Here is an 18,371-nt window from a genome sequence, read left to right as displayed (position 1 = left end):
ACAATCCAACATTCAAACCTTATTCTGATCATGGAATCCGAAGGCCTGAATTGCAAACTTACTTTTCACAAAATAAAACTGTTGACCACTCATTTTTTGGTGCTTGTAACAAATAATGTCCAACTGCATTTGTGTGTTTTTAATGGATTAAACTTTCCTAGAGATTATGATTTAAGTCAAATAGAAAATTAGCAGTTGATACATAGAGTGGAGGACAGAAGCCTCTTCTTTTACTTCAGTTTGAGTATATTTTTTGCCAAACAATTACCTAAATTGTTGGCTTCTAGCTTAAATAAGTTTAATGATGTATTTCACTATTTTCTCCCTTTTTCTAAACCATTCTTGCTTAGACATAATGTCCTATTAAATTTCCCACTTGGTTATTTTCATGACACTGTGGGAATCCTACTTCAGTATGAAAGGATTTTGTATTCCTGTGTTTTGTCAGAGTTTAAATGATCAACAACAAAGTAGCTTTTGTTAATATTTTGTAAAATATGAAGTGCTCTGTGAATCATAGTTCTTAGAGCTGAATGGAACTTCAGTGAATCATTGGGTCTAGTGCCCTGGAAGAAATGACTTTCCTCATTGAATAAATAAGAAAACCAAATCCCAAAGAGGCTCACTGCCCTGCCCATCACATGGTCAGTCAGTGGCCGGATTCAACCTGCTGTATCTCCTGCCACTGAGTGAAATGTGGGTCTGTGTTCTAGAGGTGACAGGCAGAGGAGGAGAGGGAAACTGATGTGTTAAAGCTGACAGCAGAGATGTTAAGACTTCAAATAAAGGAGTGATTGATGAGCAAATCAAGAACTAGACAAAAGAAAGGAAAGAGCCAGGGCAGAGGAGGTGAGAGAACCGAGCCAGAACCTCACTGTTCCACGGAAATTCGAAATGCACTTACAGTCACTTTCCATTGGTTCTGCCTGGTCGACCCCGAAGTGATTTGAGCAAAGCAGACTGTTTACTGTTTAATCCTGAAGGGCCCAGCTAAGTGCTCAGTCAAGTTCCTGCTGCTCTAGGGGAGCAACAGCCAGAAAGCTGCCTAAACGGTTTCACTTTTGACACCCATGAGAGGGGTTTTCAGCTTGTGGTTCAAGAGGGCATCAGAGGGTAGGAACTGGGTGCTTTTTATACTCTGGGGGTTACTGGTAACGTCTGTTTGGGTCTTCCTTTTCTTTGTCAGCAAAAGTTACTCTCCTGGAAACCCTCCCCTAGTATTATTATATTAAGGAGAAATAACGGTGTGGCAGACGTTGGCCTTTTAAGTCAATCTTCAGAAAAGTTTTCTCTCCAAAAAGTAGAGCATTTACTCTGGAGCTAGAATGTTTGAGTTCAACTTTTTGGCTTCACCATTCGCTGGCTTTGTGACTTTGCCTGATTTGCCTAACCTCTCTGTGTGTGGGTTTCCTTATGTGTAAAATGGAGACAGCGATAGTATCTATCTCATAAGTTGTTGTAAGGTTAAGACAAGTTTGTTATTTGTAAAATGCTTACCTCAGTGTTAAGCGCTATACTAATGTTGGCTCCTTTTTTTTTTTTTTTTTCGATATGAGAAGAAAAAGATGAGAAAATTTCTTAGTACAGAGGTGGTGGATAAAATTGTTCAGTTTGTCTTTTGTTTGATTCTACTCCATTCCAAAAACAAACACACACATCATTACTATTTCTTCCCTCCTACTTCCTCTCCAGATTTCCTTGGAGTTGATTTTAATTTAAGAGAAGCCGGATTTTGCTCTTTTTCCTTGTGCCTTATATGGCATATATAATATCTTCAATTACTGTCCCAGCTCCTCTCAGGGAGAGATTTCAAAAAGTTTTTACACTTATTCCCAACTGTGATGTATTCTACCTACTTTAGATTCTTATTTATTTTTTATTGAGATAGAGTTGACATGTAAACATTATATTAGTTCAGATGTACAGCTGTAATGATTCAGTATGTGTATATATTGTTGAAATAATCACTACAGTAAATCTAGTTAATATTTATCATCACACATAGTTACAAATTTTTTTCTTGTGATGAGGACTTTTTAAGACCTACCTCTCTCAGAAACTTTCCAATATGCAGTACAGTATTATTGACTGTGTCACCATGCCATACATTCCCATCCCTATGCCCTCCTTATTTTATAAACTAGAAGCTTGAACCTTTTGACCACCGTAATCCATTCCACCCACCCCTTCTCCCCACCTTTGGCAACCACCAATCTGTTCTCTGTCAATGCTCAGATGTTAAGCACTTGTTACTCATTTACTCCTCGCTTTGTAAAATACCTAATGTCCCTTGTAAACACTCATTTCTTTAGGATCATTATTCTTGTCGTAGAAAAGGAAACCAAGGAAAGAAGTTTTAGAAAGTTGCTTAAGACCACAGAGTTGGTGTCAATTCAGAAGCAAAAGTTAAAATATAAGAATTGCTTCCTTTGTCCCATTTGCCAGTTACTAGCAAACTGTCACCTAACCAGACTAGAGAGAGATAGCTCAAGTCATCCCCAAGTTCTCTTCACTGAAGCTGCATATATCTATTTTTCAGTCTGAGTACTGTGGAGTTTACATCTTTATTGGGAAACTTCGAGGAAGTATGTACATTTCAACAGACGCTCTGCCAAGCCTTGGAAGAATGTTCAAAGTAAGTGTCTCACATAGCCATTAAGATAGCTAGCAACATTGGGTTTTTTAAATGTGTGTTTTGTTTTCTTTTGACTGTTGTCTTAGATATGGGCACTTTGTATTTATGCATTTATACATTTATTACAACTTTAGTAAATTGCCCCAGTACAGAGAAAATCTGGACTTCCCTGGTGGCTCAGTGATAAAGAATTTGCCTGCACAGTGGGAGATTGGGGTACAATCCCTGGGTCAGGAAGAGCCCCCTGGAAAGGAAATGGCAGCCCCACTCCAGTATTCTTGCTTGGGAAATCCCATGGACAGAGGAGCCTGGCAGGCTACATACAGTCCATGGGGTCGCAAAACAGTTGGACATGACTGAGCAACTCTACAATAACAACAACAGAGAAATTCACTAGGTGGTGTATTCACAGTGTCAGACCACTAGTTGCTTATTCAGTGTTCTACATCTAGTCAATTACTTCTGGCTTTATTTAAGAATTATGTTGACAAATAAGGTCTAAACTGACTATAGATGATGCCTTTATCATCTATTAGATGATAGTTCATACATAGCGATTACTTTTCCAAGTAATACCTTTATGTGAAGCACAATACATCATTGAAGGCTAGCTAGATCATTGAGGTGTTCAACTTCATACTGCAGAGTGAACTGTGATGATCATCAAGCAATTTACTTCTGGAGCAAGATTAGTTGTCCAAGTGGTGGATCTCAGACATTGGTGACTTTTGTTGTCTATAGGGAACTTGGGGGCAATTGCCTGTTTCTTGAACTTAGTGAAGCACAAGTGGTTGTCCACGGAGGAAGCTGGTGAGAGCCCTCACAAGGAGACCTCAAGAGCCACTCCAAATGCTGTAGGGATCCAGAAGATTGGTATGGAAAGGTGGTGACTAAGAGCAGATTGCCATCTAGATTTGTCATCTTTGTTTTCCATTTTATAGAGAAATACATAGAAGAGTCCAAAGAATAAGCCAAAATTATTATAATCGATATCTCTGAATGGTGGAATTCCAAGTAACTTTTTTCTTGTGTTTTTCTGAGTTTTTTGCAAACTAAGATAGGTGACTTGTAATTTTAAACATCTGGATGTCACCTTGCCTAGCAACTGCCACCAAGACTACATAACACTTCTTTTTGATGTGTCATTTCTGGATTCAGTTAGTTTTGTCTGTACTTAAAGTGAAGTGAAGTGAAAGTTGCTCCATCATATCCGACTCTTTGTGACCTAATGGACTATACAGTCCATGGAATTCTCCAGGCCAGAAGACTGGAGTGAGTAGCCGTTCCTTTTTCCAGGGGATCTTCCCAACCCAGGGATCGAACCCAGGTCTCCCACATTGCAGGTGGATTCTTTACCAGCTGAGCCACCAGGGAAGCCCAAGAATACTGGAGGGGGTAGCCTATCCCTTCTCCAGTGGATCTTCCCAACCCAGAAATCGAACCAGGGTCTCTTGCATTGCAGGCAGATTTTTTACCAACTAAACTATCTGTACTTGAACTTCATGTAAATTAATCAAGAGTATTTTTAGTGTGTCTGGCTAAATTTGAATATTGTAATTTGAATAAGCATCTTAAAACCCCTATTAATGCAAAATAAGTATCTGACTCTATGTATTGGAGCTATGTTTGGTGGCTGGGGTTTAAAGCAGTGGCCAAGAACTTGCATTTCATAGATAAAATGGTTATAATATAGAAGTTTCTTTTTAACTTTGGCAAAAGAATTCAAAAGGTTTGCATGTTGCCAGGTTTAGTATAAATCACCTTCCTTTATCTTGTTTTCTCTATTACATTGTGTGTTCCACTTGTTTTACTTACAGGTTTCCAGAAAACCAACACAAAGTAGGTGGTTGTCTTCTGAGCCTCATGCCTCATTTTAAATCTATGTATCTGGCTTACTGTGCAAATCATCCTTCAGCTGTAAATGTGCTCACCCAGCACAGGTAAATTATTAACATTTCCCTCCAAAAGCTGTTTTGCAATGATACCTTTTCCTCGGACTACCTATTTGGAAATCTAGAGTCTCCCTCCGAACTCTTGATTATCCCTTTACGTCATACCAGAAATCGATTCATTGTTATATGGTTTTATTGCCCATTCATGTAACAGATAATTTATTGAGCACCTACTATGTGCAAAGTCCTATAGTAGCTGATGGGGATCCAGCTGTGAACAGGGAAGAGAAGGTCCCTTCCCTCATGGAGCGTAGATTCTTAGACATGAAATTATGTGTCACGTACTTTAAGCAAAGATCTCGGATTATAATTATACACGAATATAAGCTTTCGGATGCATGGAGAACAGCAGAACACTGTCTCCTTTAAGAGTCCTTACAAGGGATCCAGCTGAGCTCACGTCTCTCCTGCCCTTCCTTACCCTCTGACAACTCATCCTTGACACATTCACTGATACAGTCCTCGGGACCAGGATTCTGTAGGATAGGCTTGAAGACAGTTTTGACTTTGAAACTGTGTGCTAGAAATCCAGGTGAGACAATAGGAAGAACAACATGCAGAGGCTCTTATGAGTGAACTCAGAGTCTAGATTCAGACCAACATGATTCTGGAGGCTGCTCAAGACAGAAAAGACTTTTCTCTTAATTTGACTTGAACTCCCAGAGCCAACCTGGAACGCTAGTTGACACCAACCCTCAGAAAGTGATGGAAACTTCGGTTTTGTTCTGTTTTGTGAAGGGCTTGATTGGCTTTATAGAGCGGTTATGTAAGGGCATTTTGAAGGTAGAATTCAGTAGGTTCTCCTTGGAGGTCAGTTTTACTTCCCTGATGAAAGTTGTGAATTTTTATGAAATAGCAAATATGGTCGTTGGAGTTTAAAGAAAGAAGCCGTGACTCTGGATTATTTAGGCAAGTGGCTCAACTGCTTAGAGCTAATAATAACACTGACAATGTGCCAAGCACATGATGTAAATGCCTATGATAGAGTTACTATATTACCATCTCTTCTTTACAGATAAGACATTGGAAGGTTAAGTAATTGCCCAAGTACTCATAATTGTTAAGTGGTTGAGCCCGAATTAGAATCCAGGTCTGTCAGACTTCTAAAAAAATGTTTTTATGGAGGCATGTGTTTCACCTACAAAGAGAATACTCTAAATGCAAATTTAAAGGATTATCATAAAATGAACACTTATGTACTATAGAAATAAAATGTTCCATTTCCTTTTAATATAACAGCTTTATTGAGATATAATTCCACATACTATACAATCACCCATTAACAGTGTTAAGTAAATTCAGAATTGTGCAACCAATCCCATGATCAATATTAGAAGATTTCATTCATTTCTCCAAAACAACCCTACTCATTAGCAGTGACTCTCATTGCCAGACCAAGGGCAACCACTGAAATACGTTAGGTCGCTATGGATTTGCTTATTCTGAACATTTCATTTAAGTGAAATCACACAACGTATGGCCTTTTGTGTCTGGCTTCTTTCACTCAGCATAATGTTTTCAAGATTCATCAGTGCTGTTGCACTTATCAGTACACTGCTTTTTAAATTGTCATATAATGAAAAACATTCCATTGTATGAATACCACATATTGGTCTTCCATTCACCAGCTTGTGGACATATGGATTGTGAATGGTGTTATTATGAAGGTTCATGTACAAGTCTTTGTGTGGACATGTTTTCATTTCTTTTGGGTAGTAGATACCTAGGAGTAAAATTGGTGGGTCATACAGGAACTCTGTTTTACTTTTAGAGGAACTGTGAGACTTTTCCAAGTGGCTGCACCAATTTATATTCCTACTAATACTTTCTCCACATCCTCACCAACATTTGTTATCATTAGTCTTTTTGATTATAGATTATAGCCTTCCTAAAGGGTATGAAATGATACCTTATTGTGACATTGATTTGCATTTCCCTAATGACTCATGATGCTGAGCATCTTTCATGTGCTTATTGGCAGTTGGTGTACCTTCATTTGGGGAAATGTCTATTCGGATCCTTCACCTGTTGTTAAATTGGGTTACTTGTCTCGTTATTGAGATATGACTAACATACCATAAATTCACCATTTAAAAATGTATAACTCAGTGGTTGTGTATATATAATGTTGTGCAACCATCATCTCTGTTTAGGTCCAGAATATTTCCATCACCCTCAAAAGAAACCCCTTACTAGTAGCAGTCACCTTCCATTTCTCTAAGGGCTAATGATATTTCCTGTGCTTCTTGGCTATTTTAATATCTTCTGTGGAAATACATCTACTCAAATCATTTGTCCATTTTTTATGTGAGTTAATTCATCTTTTCATTTTTGAGTGGCAATATTTCTTTGTACATTCTTCTTTATATACTCTTATCCAATGTGTGATTTGCAAAAAAATTCTCCCATTTTGTGGGTTTTCTTTTTACTCACTTGATGCTATCTTTTGAAGCACAAAATCTTTATTTGTTTAATTTTGATGATGTCCGATATATCATATTTTATCTACTTTGCTTATATTTTGGGTGTTATATCTAAAAAACTGTTGCCTAATCTATTGCCTAATAGATTGGCCTAATCATAATCTATTGCCTAAATATATTGCCTAGGCTATGAAGATATGCCTTTCTAAGAATTTTATAGTATTAGCTCTTTAATTCCCCACTCCGTACTCTTGCCTGGGAAAATCCCATGGACGGAGGAGCCTGGTAGGCTGCAGTCCATGGGGTCGCTAAGAGTCAGACACACTGAGCGACATCACTTTCACTTTTCACTTTCATGCATTGGAGAAGGAAATGGCAACCTACTCAGTATTCTTGCTTGGAAGAATCCCAGGGACGAGGGGCCTGGTGGGCTGCCGTCTATGGGGTCGCACAGAGTCGGACACGACTAAAGCAACTTAGCAGCAGCAGTAGCAGCTCTTTAATTTAGCTCTTTAATCCTTTTTGAGCTAATTTTACATATGATGTGAGGTAGGAGTCCAGTTTCATTTTTGTATGTGGATAAGAAAGCAGAGAAACCACTAGACCATTCAGGTATGACCTAAATCAAATCCCTTATGATTATACAGTGGAAGTGACAATAGATTCAAGGGATGAGATCTTAGATTAGAATTAGATAGACAGAGTGCCTGAAGACTATGGATGGAGGTCGTTCATTGTACAGAGGCAGTGATCAAGACCATCCCTTAAGAAAAAGAAAATGCAAAAAGGCAAAATGTTTGTCTGAGGAGGCCTTACAAATAGCTGTGAAAAGAAGAGAAGCAAAAGGCAAAGGAGAAGAGGAAAGATATACCCATCTGAATGCAGAGTTCCAAAGAATAGGCAAGGAGAGATAAGAAAGCCTTCCTCAGCGATCAATGCAAAGAAATAGAGGAAAAACAATAGAAATGGGACAGACTAAGAGATCTCTTTCAAAGAAAATTAGAGATCCCAAGGGAACTTTTCATGCAAAGATAGGCACAATAAAGGACAGAAATGGGTATGGACCTAACAGAAGCAGAAGATAATTAAGAAGGGTGGCAAGAATAACACAGAAGAACTATACAAAAAATCTTCATGACCCAGATAATCACAATGGTGTCATCACTACTAGAGCAGACATCCTGGAATGCAAAGTCAAGTGGGCCTAGGAAGCATCACTATGAAAAAAGCTAGTGGAAGTGATCAAATTCCAGTTGAGCTATTTCAAATCCTAAAAGATGATGCTGTGAAAGTGCTGCACTCAATATGCCAGCAAATTTGGAAAACTCAGCAGTGGCCACAGACTGGAAAAGGTCAGTTTTCATTCCAATCCCAAATAAAGGCAGTGCCAAAGAATGCTCAAACTATTGCACAATTGCATTCATCTTCACATGCTGCAAGTAATGCTCAAAATTCTCCAAGCCAGACTTCAACAGTATGTGAACTGTGAACTTCCAGATGTTCAAGCTGGATTTAGAAAAGGCAGAGGAACCAGAGATCAAATTGCCAACATCTGCTGGATCATCAAAAAAGCAAGAGAGTTCCAGAAAAACATCTTACTTCTGCTTTATTGTCTATGCAAAGCCTTTGACTGTGTGGATCTCAACAAACTGTGCAAAATTCTTAAAGGACAGAAAGACCAGACCAACTGACCTGCTCCTAAGAAATCTGTATGCAAATCAAGAAGCAACAGTTAGAACTGTCCTGTTAGGACATGGAACAACAGACCTGGTTCCAAATCGGAAAGGTACATCAAGTCTGTATATTGTCACCCCGCTTATATAGTGCATCATGAAAATGTTGGACGGATGAAGCACAGTTGGAATGAAGATTGCTGAGAGGAAATATCAGTAACCTTAGATATGCAGATGATACCACCCTTATGGCAGAAAGCAAAGAGCTAAAGAGCCTCTTGATGAAGTGAAAGAGGAAAGTGAAAAAGGTGGCTTAAAACTCAACATTCAGAAAACTAAGATCATGGCATCCGGTCCCATCATTTCATGGCAAATAGATGGGGAAACGATGGAAACAGTGACAGACTTTTTTGGGGGCTCCAAAATCACTGCAGATGGTGACTGCAGCCATGAAATTAAAAGACACTTGCTCCTTGGAAGAAAAATTATGACCAGCCTAGACAGCATATTAAAAAGCAGAGACATTACTTTGCCAACAAAGGTCCGTCTAGTCAGAGCTATGGTTTTTCCAGTAGTCATGTATGGATGTGAGAGTTGGACTATAAAGAAAGCTAAGTGGTAAAGAATTGATGCTTTTGAACTGTGGTGTTGGAGAAGACTCTTGAGAGTCCCTTGGACTGCAAGGAGATCCAACCAGTCCATCCTAAAGGAAATAAGTCCTGAATATTCATTGGAAGGACTGATGCTGAAGCTGAAACTCCTATACTTTGGCCACCTGATGCAAAGAACTGACTCATTGGAAAAGATCCTAGTGCTGGGAAAGATTGAAGGTGGGAGGAAAAGGTGACAACAGAGGATGAGATGGTTGGATGGCATCACCGACTCAATGGACATGAGTTTGAGTAAACTCCGGGAGTTGGTGCTGGACAGGGAAGCCTGGTGTGCTGCAGTCCATGGGGTTGCAAAGAGTCAGACATGACTGAGCGACTGAACTGAACTGATCCAATTGTCCCAGCACCATTTGTTGATTTCTATTCTTATAAATCTGTTGCACTGTATTTTATGTCCCAGAATTGGATCTATCTTTGTGAATGTTCATGTGAACTTAAGAATTTGTATTTCCTGTTGTTGAATCAATTTTTCAATAAATGTTGATTAGATCAACTAGATTAATGATACTATTCTTTTCAATTACATCCTTATCCATTTTTGACCTGAATTTACTGATACTGATACAGGGATGGAGTATAATAGTGGAGCCATCTATTTCTCCTTCCAGTTCTATCACTTTCTTTTCCCTCAAGTGTTTTGATGTTCTTTTGTTAGGGGCATTTGTGTTAAGGATTGCTTTATCTTGTTGGAGAGATGGCCTTTTTATCTTCATGTAATTCTCTCTCTTTATCCCTGATAATTTTCCATGTTCTGATAATCAGCTTTTTCTGAATTAAACATAGCTAGTCCAGCTATCTTTTGATTACTCTAATGTCTTTTCCATTCCTTTGCTTTGTAATCTTGTGTCTTGTGACAATATATAATGGAGTCTGCTTTTTAATCCATCCTGAAAGTCTCTATCTTTTAAATGGCATATTTAGACCATTCATATTAAAGTGATGATTATTATTATAGTTGGGTTAATATCTTAAAATGTTGTACTGTTTCGTATTCATTGCACTTGTTCTTCCTTTGCTATCCCCCTTGTACTACCTCTCTGGTTTTAGTTAAATATTTTTGCTATGATTTCATTTCTTCTTCTCTTTTAGGAAGAATTTTAGTGATTCCCTAGAGCTTGAATATCCATTTACAACTACTCTGACAGACTTACAACAACTACTCACATAACACTTACCATTTCACAAGTAGTAACTCAGAGAAGGCAATGGCACCCCCACTCCAGTACTCTTGCCTGGAAATCCCTGGATGGGAGGAGCCCTGGTAGGCTGCAGTCCATGGGGTCGCTAGGAGTCAGACACGACTGAGCAACTTCCCTTCACTTTCGCTTCATGCATTGAGAAGGAATAGGCAACCCATTCCAGTATCTTGCCTGGAGAATCCCAGGGACGGGGGAGCCTGGTGGGCTGCTGTCGTGTGGGTCGCACAGAGTCAGACACTACTGAAGTTGACTTAGCAGAACTTGGAGTATTATCAGTTCTTCCCCCTCATCTCTTATTATCCTCATTCATTTCATTATTCATAATGTAAAATCACTCAATATATTGTTGCTATTATTACTTTGACTAGTTCTATTAAAAATATGAAAAAAAGATTCTATTTACCTGCATTTATTCTCTGACACTCTTCCTTTTCTATGTAGATCCAAGTTTCCTCTCTCTGAAATACTTCTCTTACAAATATTTGATAGAAAAATCTACTGGTGACAATTTCCCTCAGTTTTGGTTTGCCTGAGGAAGTTTAATTTTGCTTCCACTTTTTTCCTTCTATTTTATTGTGTAAAACAAACAACAAACAACTGTATAACATGAACATCTATCCCCTAACAAATTTTAAGTGTACAGAACAGCACTGTTAATCATTAGCACAATTTGTACAGCAGATCTCTAGAACTTTAAATTCTTTTGTACCTGAAACTATATCCATGAAGAGTAACTCCCATTTTCCTTACCTCAGCTCCTGGAAATCACCATTTTACTTCCTGCTTTTATGAATTTGACTAACGTAGATACCTATATAAATGGAATCATGTAATGTGTTTCTGTGACGGACATTTCACTTAGCATAATGTCCTCAAGTTCATTTATATTTTCACATATGACAGTATTCCTTCTGTTTAAAGAGATAGGCATGTACATAGTACATTTCTTTATCCATTCATCATCATGGACACTTAGATTGTTTTCACAACTTGGCTATTGTAAATAATGCCTCAGCAACTGGAATGCAAATGTCTCTTTTGAGATTCTCATTTCATGTATTTGGATAAATACCCAAAAGTTGGATTGCTGATTAAATAGTAGTTCTATTTCAGTGTTTTGAGGAATTTCCATACTGTTTCCACTGTGGTGCACCAATTTGATTTCCTACCAACAGTGCACAAAGATTCCAGTGTTCACATCTTTGCCAGCATTTGTCTTTCTTTCTTACTTTTAATTATTTCTTTGTCTTTGCTGCACTGGGTCTTCATTGCTTTGCGTGGGGCCTTCTCTAGTTGCGGCAGCAGGGGCACTCTCCAGTTGTGGTGCACGGGGTTCTCCTAGGGCTGGCTTCTCTTGTTGCGAGCACAGGTCTAGGCACGTGGCCTTCAGTAGTTTGCAGCGCACAGGCTCTGGAGCGTGGACTCAGTAGTTGTGGTGCTTGTGGTGCCCAGTTGCTTTGTGGCACGTGGAATCCTCCTGGACCAGGGATCAAACCCGTGTCCCCCACTCTGGCAGGTGAACTCTATCCACTGCACCACCAGAGTTCTCTTTCCTTTATTTTTTGGTAATGAACCATCCTAATCAGCATGTGAAGGAATGTCTCATTGTTTGTGTGTGTACTCTGTGTGTGTTTCTACAGTTCTTTACCTGCCTGCTGCTGCTAAGTCGCTTCAGTCTTGTCTGACTCTGTGCGACCCCATAGACAGCAGCCCACCAGGCTCCTCTGTCCCTGGGATTCTCCAGGCAAGAATACTGGAGTGGGTTGCCATTTCCTCCTCCAATGCATGCATGCATGCTAAGTCACTTTAGTCGTGTCTGACTCTGTGCGACCCATAGACAGCAGCCCACCAGGCTCCTCTGTCCACAGGATCTCTAGGGAAGAGTACTGGAGTGGGTTGCCATTTCCTTCTCCAGTTCTTTACCTAAATGTATACAATCTTATGTAGTAAGGGGTCATGTATCTGTTTTCCTCAAATACTCAAGTAAATTTTTAATTGAAAGCATAGTTGTACAATGTTAATATAAGTTACAGGTGTACAATATAGTGATTCAAAGTTTTTAAAGGTTATACTCCATCTATAGTTATTATAAAATATCATCATAGTCTGATTGCACTTCCCTAAGGATTAGTGATATTGAACATCTTTCATGTACCATTTGGTATGTCTTCTTAGGAAAATGTCTATTCAAGTCCTTTGCCCACTTCTTAAATTTGGGTTATTAGTATTTTTACTATTGAGTTGTAGGAGTTCCACACAGTCAAAGGCTTTGGCTATAGTCACTCGATGGACGTGAGTCTCAGTGAACTCCGGGAGTTGGTGATGGACAGGGAGGCCTGGCGTGCTACGATTCATGCGGGTCCGCAAAGAGTCAGACATGACTGAGCGACTGATCTGATCTGATCTGATCTGTAGGAGTTCCTTATTTGTTTTGGAGGTTAGCCCTTTATCAAATATTGAATTACAAATATTTTTTTCCTATTTTATGGATTGCCTTCTCATTTTCTTGATTGTTCCTTTACTGTGAAGAAGGCTTTAGTTTGATGTAGTTCCACTTGCCTATTTTTCCTTTTGTTAACTGTGCTCTTGGAGATCATTGCTAAGACCACTATCCGTAAAGAATTTCTCCTGTTTCTTCTAGGAATTTTACGGTTTCAGGTTTTAGGTTTAAGTCTTGAATCCACTTTGAGTTGATTTTGTGTGTGGTGTGAGGTAATGGGTCCAGTTTCTTTCTTTCTTTTTTGATGTGCATGTTCAGTTTTTTCTAGTAACATTTGTTTTAAAACAGTTTTTTCTCATATATTCTTGGCATCCTGGACAAAGATCAATCAAATACATATACGTAGATTATTTCTGGCTTTCCTATTTGTTCCATTGATCTATTGTCTGTTTTTGTGCCAATACCATACTGTTTTAAGTACTGTAGATTTGTAATATGTTTGGAACCAAGTGTGAAGCCCCCAGCTTTGTTCTTTCTCAAGATTCTTTTGGGTTATTTGGGGTCCATTTTGGTTCCACATGAATTTGGAGATTTTTTCTTTTTCTTCAAAAAAAATGTCCTTAAGAATTTATAGGGATAACTTTGAATCAGTAGATCACTTTTAGATGTCTAGACATTTTAACAAAATGATTTCTTCTGATTTGTGAACATGGGATGTCTGTACCATTTGTTTGTTCCCTCTTTAATTTTTTCATCAATGTTTTGTAATTTTCAGTGTACAAGTCTTTGGTCTCTTTGGTTATGTTTAGTCCTAAGTATTATATTTCTTTTGATGCTATTGTGAATGAGACTTATTTACTTTCTTTTTTCCTTCCTTCTTTCTTTACTTCTGTTTCTTTTTTTTCTTGGATAATTCATTGTTAATGTTTAGAAATGCAACTGATTCATGTATGTTAATTTTGAATACTGCAACTTTACTGAATTCATTTATCAATTTTACCAGTTTTTTTGGTGGCGTCTTTAGGGTTTTCTGTGTATAAAATCATGTCATCTGTGAACAGAAATCATTTTACTTCTTCCTTTCCCATTTGGATACCTTCTGTTATTCTTTCTTGCCCGTCTGGCTAGGACAGCCAGTACTATGTGAATAGAAGTAACCAAAGTAGGCATCTTGTTCCTGATCTTAGAGAAAAAGCTCTGTTTTTCACCATTGAGTATGTTAGCTGTGTGCTTTTCATCTATTGCCTTCTTATGTTGAGGCAATTTCCTTCTGTTTGTGATTAGTCGAGTGGTTTATTTTTTTTTTTAATCATGAAAGGATGCTGGATTTTTGTCAAGCTTTTTCTGCATCTCTTGAGATTATCATGTGATTTTTATCTTTTGTCCTTTGAGTGTGATGTATCACACTGATTGATTTTTCTATGTCAAATCATTTTTGTGTCCTAGGGATATTTCCCACTTGTTCATGATGTATGATGCTTTTAAAAAGTGCTATTAAATTTGGTTTGCTCATATTTTGTCGAGGATTTTTGTATCTATATTCATCAGGATAATGGTCTGTAGTTTTCTTTTCTTGTGGTATCTTTCTCTGGCTCCGGTATCAAGGTAATGCTGGTCTCATAAAATGAGTTTGAAAGTGTTCCTTTCTCTTTAATTTTTTGAAAAAAATTTGAGGAGGATTGGTGTTAATTCAGTTTTAAATGTTTGATAGAATTCAGCAGTGTAGCCATTGGGTTCAGGGCTTTCCTTTGTTGGGAGGCTTTTGATTACAAATTCAGTCTTCTTACTCATTAGTGGTGTGTTAATTTCTTTTTTTCATGATTCAGTCTTGGTAGGCTGTATGTTTCCAGGAATTTGTCTATTTCTTCTATGTTATTCAGTATGTTAGTTTATAATTGTTCATAGAATAGACATATCTTGGAGATATTGCAGGTTTGGTCCAGGCCACTGCAATAAAGCAACTCACCTGAAATTTTTTGTTTCCTAACGCATATAAAGTTATGTTTACACTATACTATAGGCTATTAAAGCATGCATTAACATGTTTTTAAAATGTGCATATCGTAATTTTAAAATGATGCTGTTGGAAAAGTGGTGCTGATAGATTTGCTTGATGCAGGGTTGCCACACACTTTCAATTTGTAAAAAATATGATATATGTGAAGCACAATAAAGTGAAGTGCAATAAAAAGAGGTATGCCTGTAGTTGCTTATGATCCTTTTTACTTTCATGGCATCAGTTGTAATGTCTCTTATTTAATTTTCTTTATTTATTTGAGTCTTTTTCCTTAGTCTACTAAAGGTCAATTTTGTTTATTTTTTCAGCTCTAATTTTTCTTATTTCTTTCCTTCTGCTAACTTTGGACCTAGTTTGTTGTTCTTTTTTCTAGTTCCTTAAGGTGTAAGTCAGATTGTTTGAGCTCTTTCTTCTTTTTAATATAGGCATTAATCACTATAAACTTCCTTTTTAGAATTGTTTTGTTGCATTCAGTAAGTTTTGATATGTTGTATTTTTCATTATAATTTGTCTGAAGATATTTTCTAATTTCCCTTTTGATTTCTTCTTTGGCCCTTGGTTGTTCAAGAGTGTGTTGTTTAATTTCCACATATTTGGGGATTTTCCAATTTTCTGTTAATTTCTAGTTTCATTCTGTTGGAATCAGAAAGGATACTTGGTATGATTTCAGTATTTTTAAAGTTAAGTTTTGTTTTGTAACATAACACATAACCTAACCTGGAAAATGGTCTCTGTGCACTAAAAGAATGCATATGCTGCTCTGTTGGGCAGGTTGATATGTATGTTTGCTAGGTCTATATGATCTATAAGCATTTTTCAAGTCATTTTTTATCTGGATGTTATATCCATTATTGATAGCGCAATATTAAATTTCTCTGGTATCATTGTGTTGCTATCTATATCTCCTTTTAGTCTGTTCATATTTGCTTTATATATTTTGTGTGCTCTGGTGTTGTTTGCATATATACATATTTTAATTGTTATATCTTCTTGGTTAGTTAATCGTTTACTGTGATACTTTTTTGTCCTTCTTTGTCTCTTTTGACAGTTTTTGATATCAGGTCTATTTTGTCTGATATAAATGTGGCCACCCTTGTGCTCTTTTGGTTACTATTTGCATAAATGTCTTTTTCCATCTCTTCGCTTTCAGCCTGAGTTTGTTTTAAAAATAAAGTGAGTTTTTTTAGACAGCATGTATTTGGGTCTTTAAAAAAAAATCCATTCAGCTATTTTATATCTTTTGAGGACTTTAATCCATTTAAATTTAATTATTGAAAAGGAAGAACTTACCATTGCCATTTTGTTCATTGTTTTCTGTTTATCTTGCAGCCTTTTTTTGTCTCTTGCTGTCTTCCTTCATGTTTTATTGATTTTGTGTAGTGACATGTTTTGATTCCTTTCTTATTTTCATTTGTGTATCATCTATAGGCATTTTTCTTTATGATCACTACAGGGCTTACATAAAACGTAACAATCTCCTTTAAGTTGATAAAATTTGACTTCAGTTACACACACAACTCTACACTTTACTTCCCCTCCACTTTATGTTATTGATGTCACAAGATACATCTTTTTACATTGTATATCCATTCAGTTCAGTTCAGTCGCTCAGTCCTGTCCAACTCTTTGTGACCCCATGAATCACAGCACGCCAGGCCTCCCTGTCCATCACCAACTCCCGGAGTTCACTCAAACTCATGTCCATCAAGTCAGTGATGCCATCCAGCCATCTCATCCTCTGTCGTCCCCTTCTCCTCCTGCCCCCAATCCTCCCAGCATCAGAGTCTTTTCCAATGAGTCAATACATTAGCATCTTTTATAGTTATTTTTATACTTTTATCTCTTAATTTCTATGCCAGAATTAAAGCAAGTTATGTACTATAGCTAACAGTATTATAGTATTCTGTATTTGTTTATATATTTAACTTTACCAGTGACTTTATAAAATAAAAACGCTATTGTGTTGCTGTTTAGTGTCTTAATTTCAACTTAAAGGACTCTCTTTAGAATTTCTTGTAAAGGCAAATCTAATGGTGATACAGTCTCCAGCTTTTGTTTATGTGGGAAAGTCTTTATTTCTCCTTTGTTTATAAAGGATAATAATGCCAGATATTATATTATTGGTTGGCAGTATTTTTCTTTCAGTACTTTCAATATAGGGCTTCACTGGTGGCTCAGCAGTAAAAAATCGATCTGCAACGCAGGAGATGTAGGTTCAGTCCCTGGGTTGGAAAGCTCCCCTGAAGAAGGAAATGGCAACCCACTCCAGTATTCTTGCCTAGGAAATCTCATGGACAGAGGAGCGTGGCAAGCTGCAGTCCATGAGGTCACAAGAGTCAGACATAACTTAGTGACTAAATTCTGTAAAGCAATTATCCTTCAATTAAAAAAATTAAAAACAACTTTCGATATATCATCCCTCTCCCTTCTGACCTGCAAAGATTCTGCTGAGAGAACCACCAATAGTCTTATGGGAATTCTATTATATATGACAAGTTTCTCTCTCTCTGTCTCTCTCTTTTTGAGCTTGACGTTTTACTTAGATTCCACATGTAAGTGATAGCATACAGTACTTTTCTCTGTCTGGTTTATTTCACTTTAGCATTATGCCCTTAATGTCCATCCATGTTGTTGGATATGGCAGGATTTCTTTTTCTCATGGCTGATTAGTGTGTATATATGTATACACAACTCAATAGTAAAAAAAAGAGCCAAACAATCTGATTTAAAAATGGGCTGAAATGTTTTATATAAAACAGCTTCTTTATCCATTCATCTACCCATGAAAACTTAGGTTGTTTTCATATTTTGGCCATTGTAAATAGTGCTGCTATACTGGGGTGAATGTATCTTTTCTAAATTGAGGTTTTTTTGCTTTGTTTTGTTTTTGGATATATACCCAGAAGTGAAATTGCTGGGTCATATGGTAGATGTATTTTTAATTTTTTGAGGAACCCCTGTACTGTTTTACATAGTAGCTGCACCAATTACATTCCCAGCAATAGTGAACAAGGGTTCCCTTCTTCCACATCCTTTCCAACACTTGGCATCTCTTGTCTTTTGATAATAGCCATCCTAGCAGCATGAGTAGGATTGATTATTGCTTTGATTTGTATTTCTCTGATGATTTGTGATACTGAGCACCTTTTTATGTACCTGTTGGTCATTGTATGTTTCTTTGGAAAAATGTCTTTTCAGTTCTTCAACCCATTTTTAAATCAGATTGTTTGGCTCTTTTTTTTTTTTGGCTATTGAGTTTAGTTCTTTATATATTATGAATATTGCCCCTTATAGGATTATGACTTGCAAATATTTTCTCCTATTCCATAGGTCGCCTTTCTTTTTATTGATAGTTTCCTTT

At 37.3% G+C, this 18,371-nt stretch overlaps 1 protein-coding gene across 12 annotated transcripts in view; it reads left to right on the top strand.

Annotated features, from left to right (window-relative positions):
* ARHGEF6 (Rac/Cdc42 guanine nucleotide exchange factor 6) overlaps nt 1-18,371 on the top strand; it is a 116,798-nt gene that overhangs the window by 62,375 nt on the left and 36,052 nt on the right. For all 12 annotated transcript variants that reach the window (XM_024988103.2, XM_024988102.2, XM_005227552.5 and 9 more), the window contains 2 exons: nt 2,540-2,635; nt 4,453-4,575. In XM_024988103.2, coding sequence (XP_024843871.1) covers nt 2,540-2,635; nt 4,453-4,575 — 219 coding nt within the window. The remainder of the gene's footprint in view (nt 1-2,539; nt 2,636-4,452; nt 4,576-18,371) is intronic.

This window comes from Bos taurus, chromosome X (genome assembly GCF_002263795.3).
Source record: "Bos taurus isolate L1 Dominette 01449 registration number 42190680 breed Hereford chromosome X, ARS-UCD2.0, whole genome shotgun sequence".
NCBI lineage: Eukaryota > Metazoa > Chordata > Mammalia > Artiodactyla > Bovidae > Bos > Bos taurus.
Note: the sequence above shows the minus strand (reverse complement) of the source record. Positions and strands in the feature narration are given on the sequence as shown.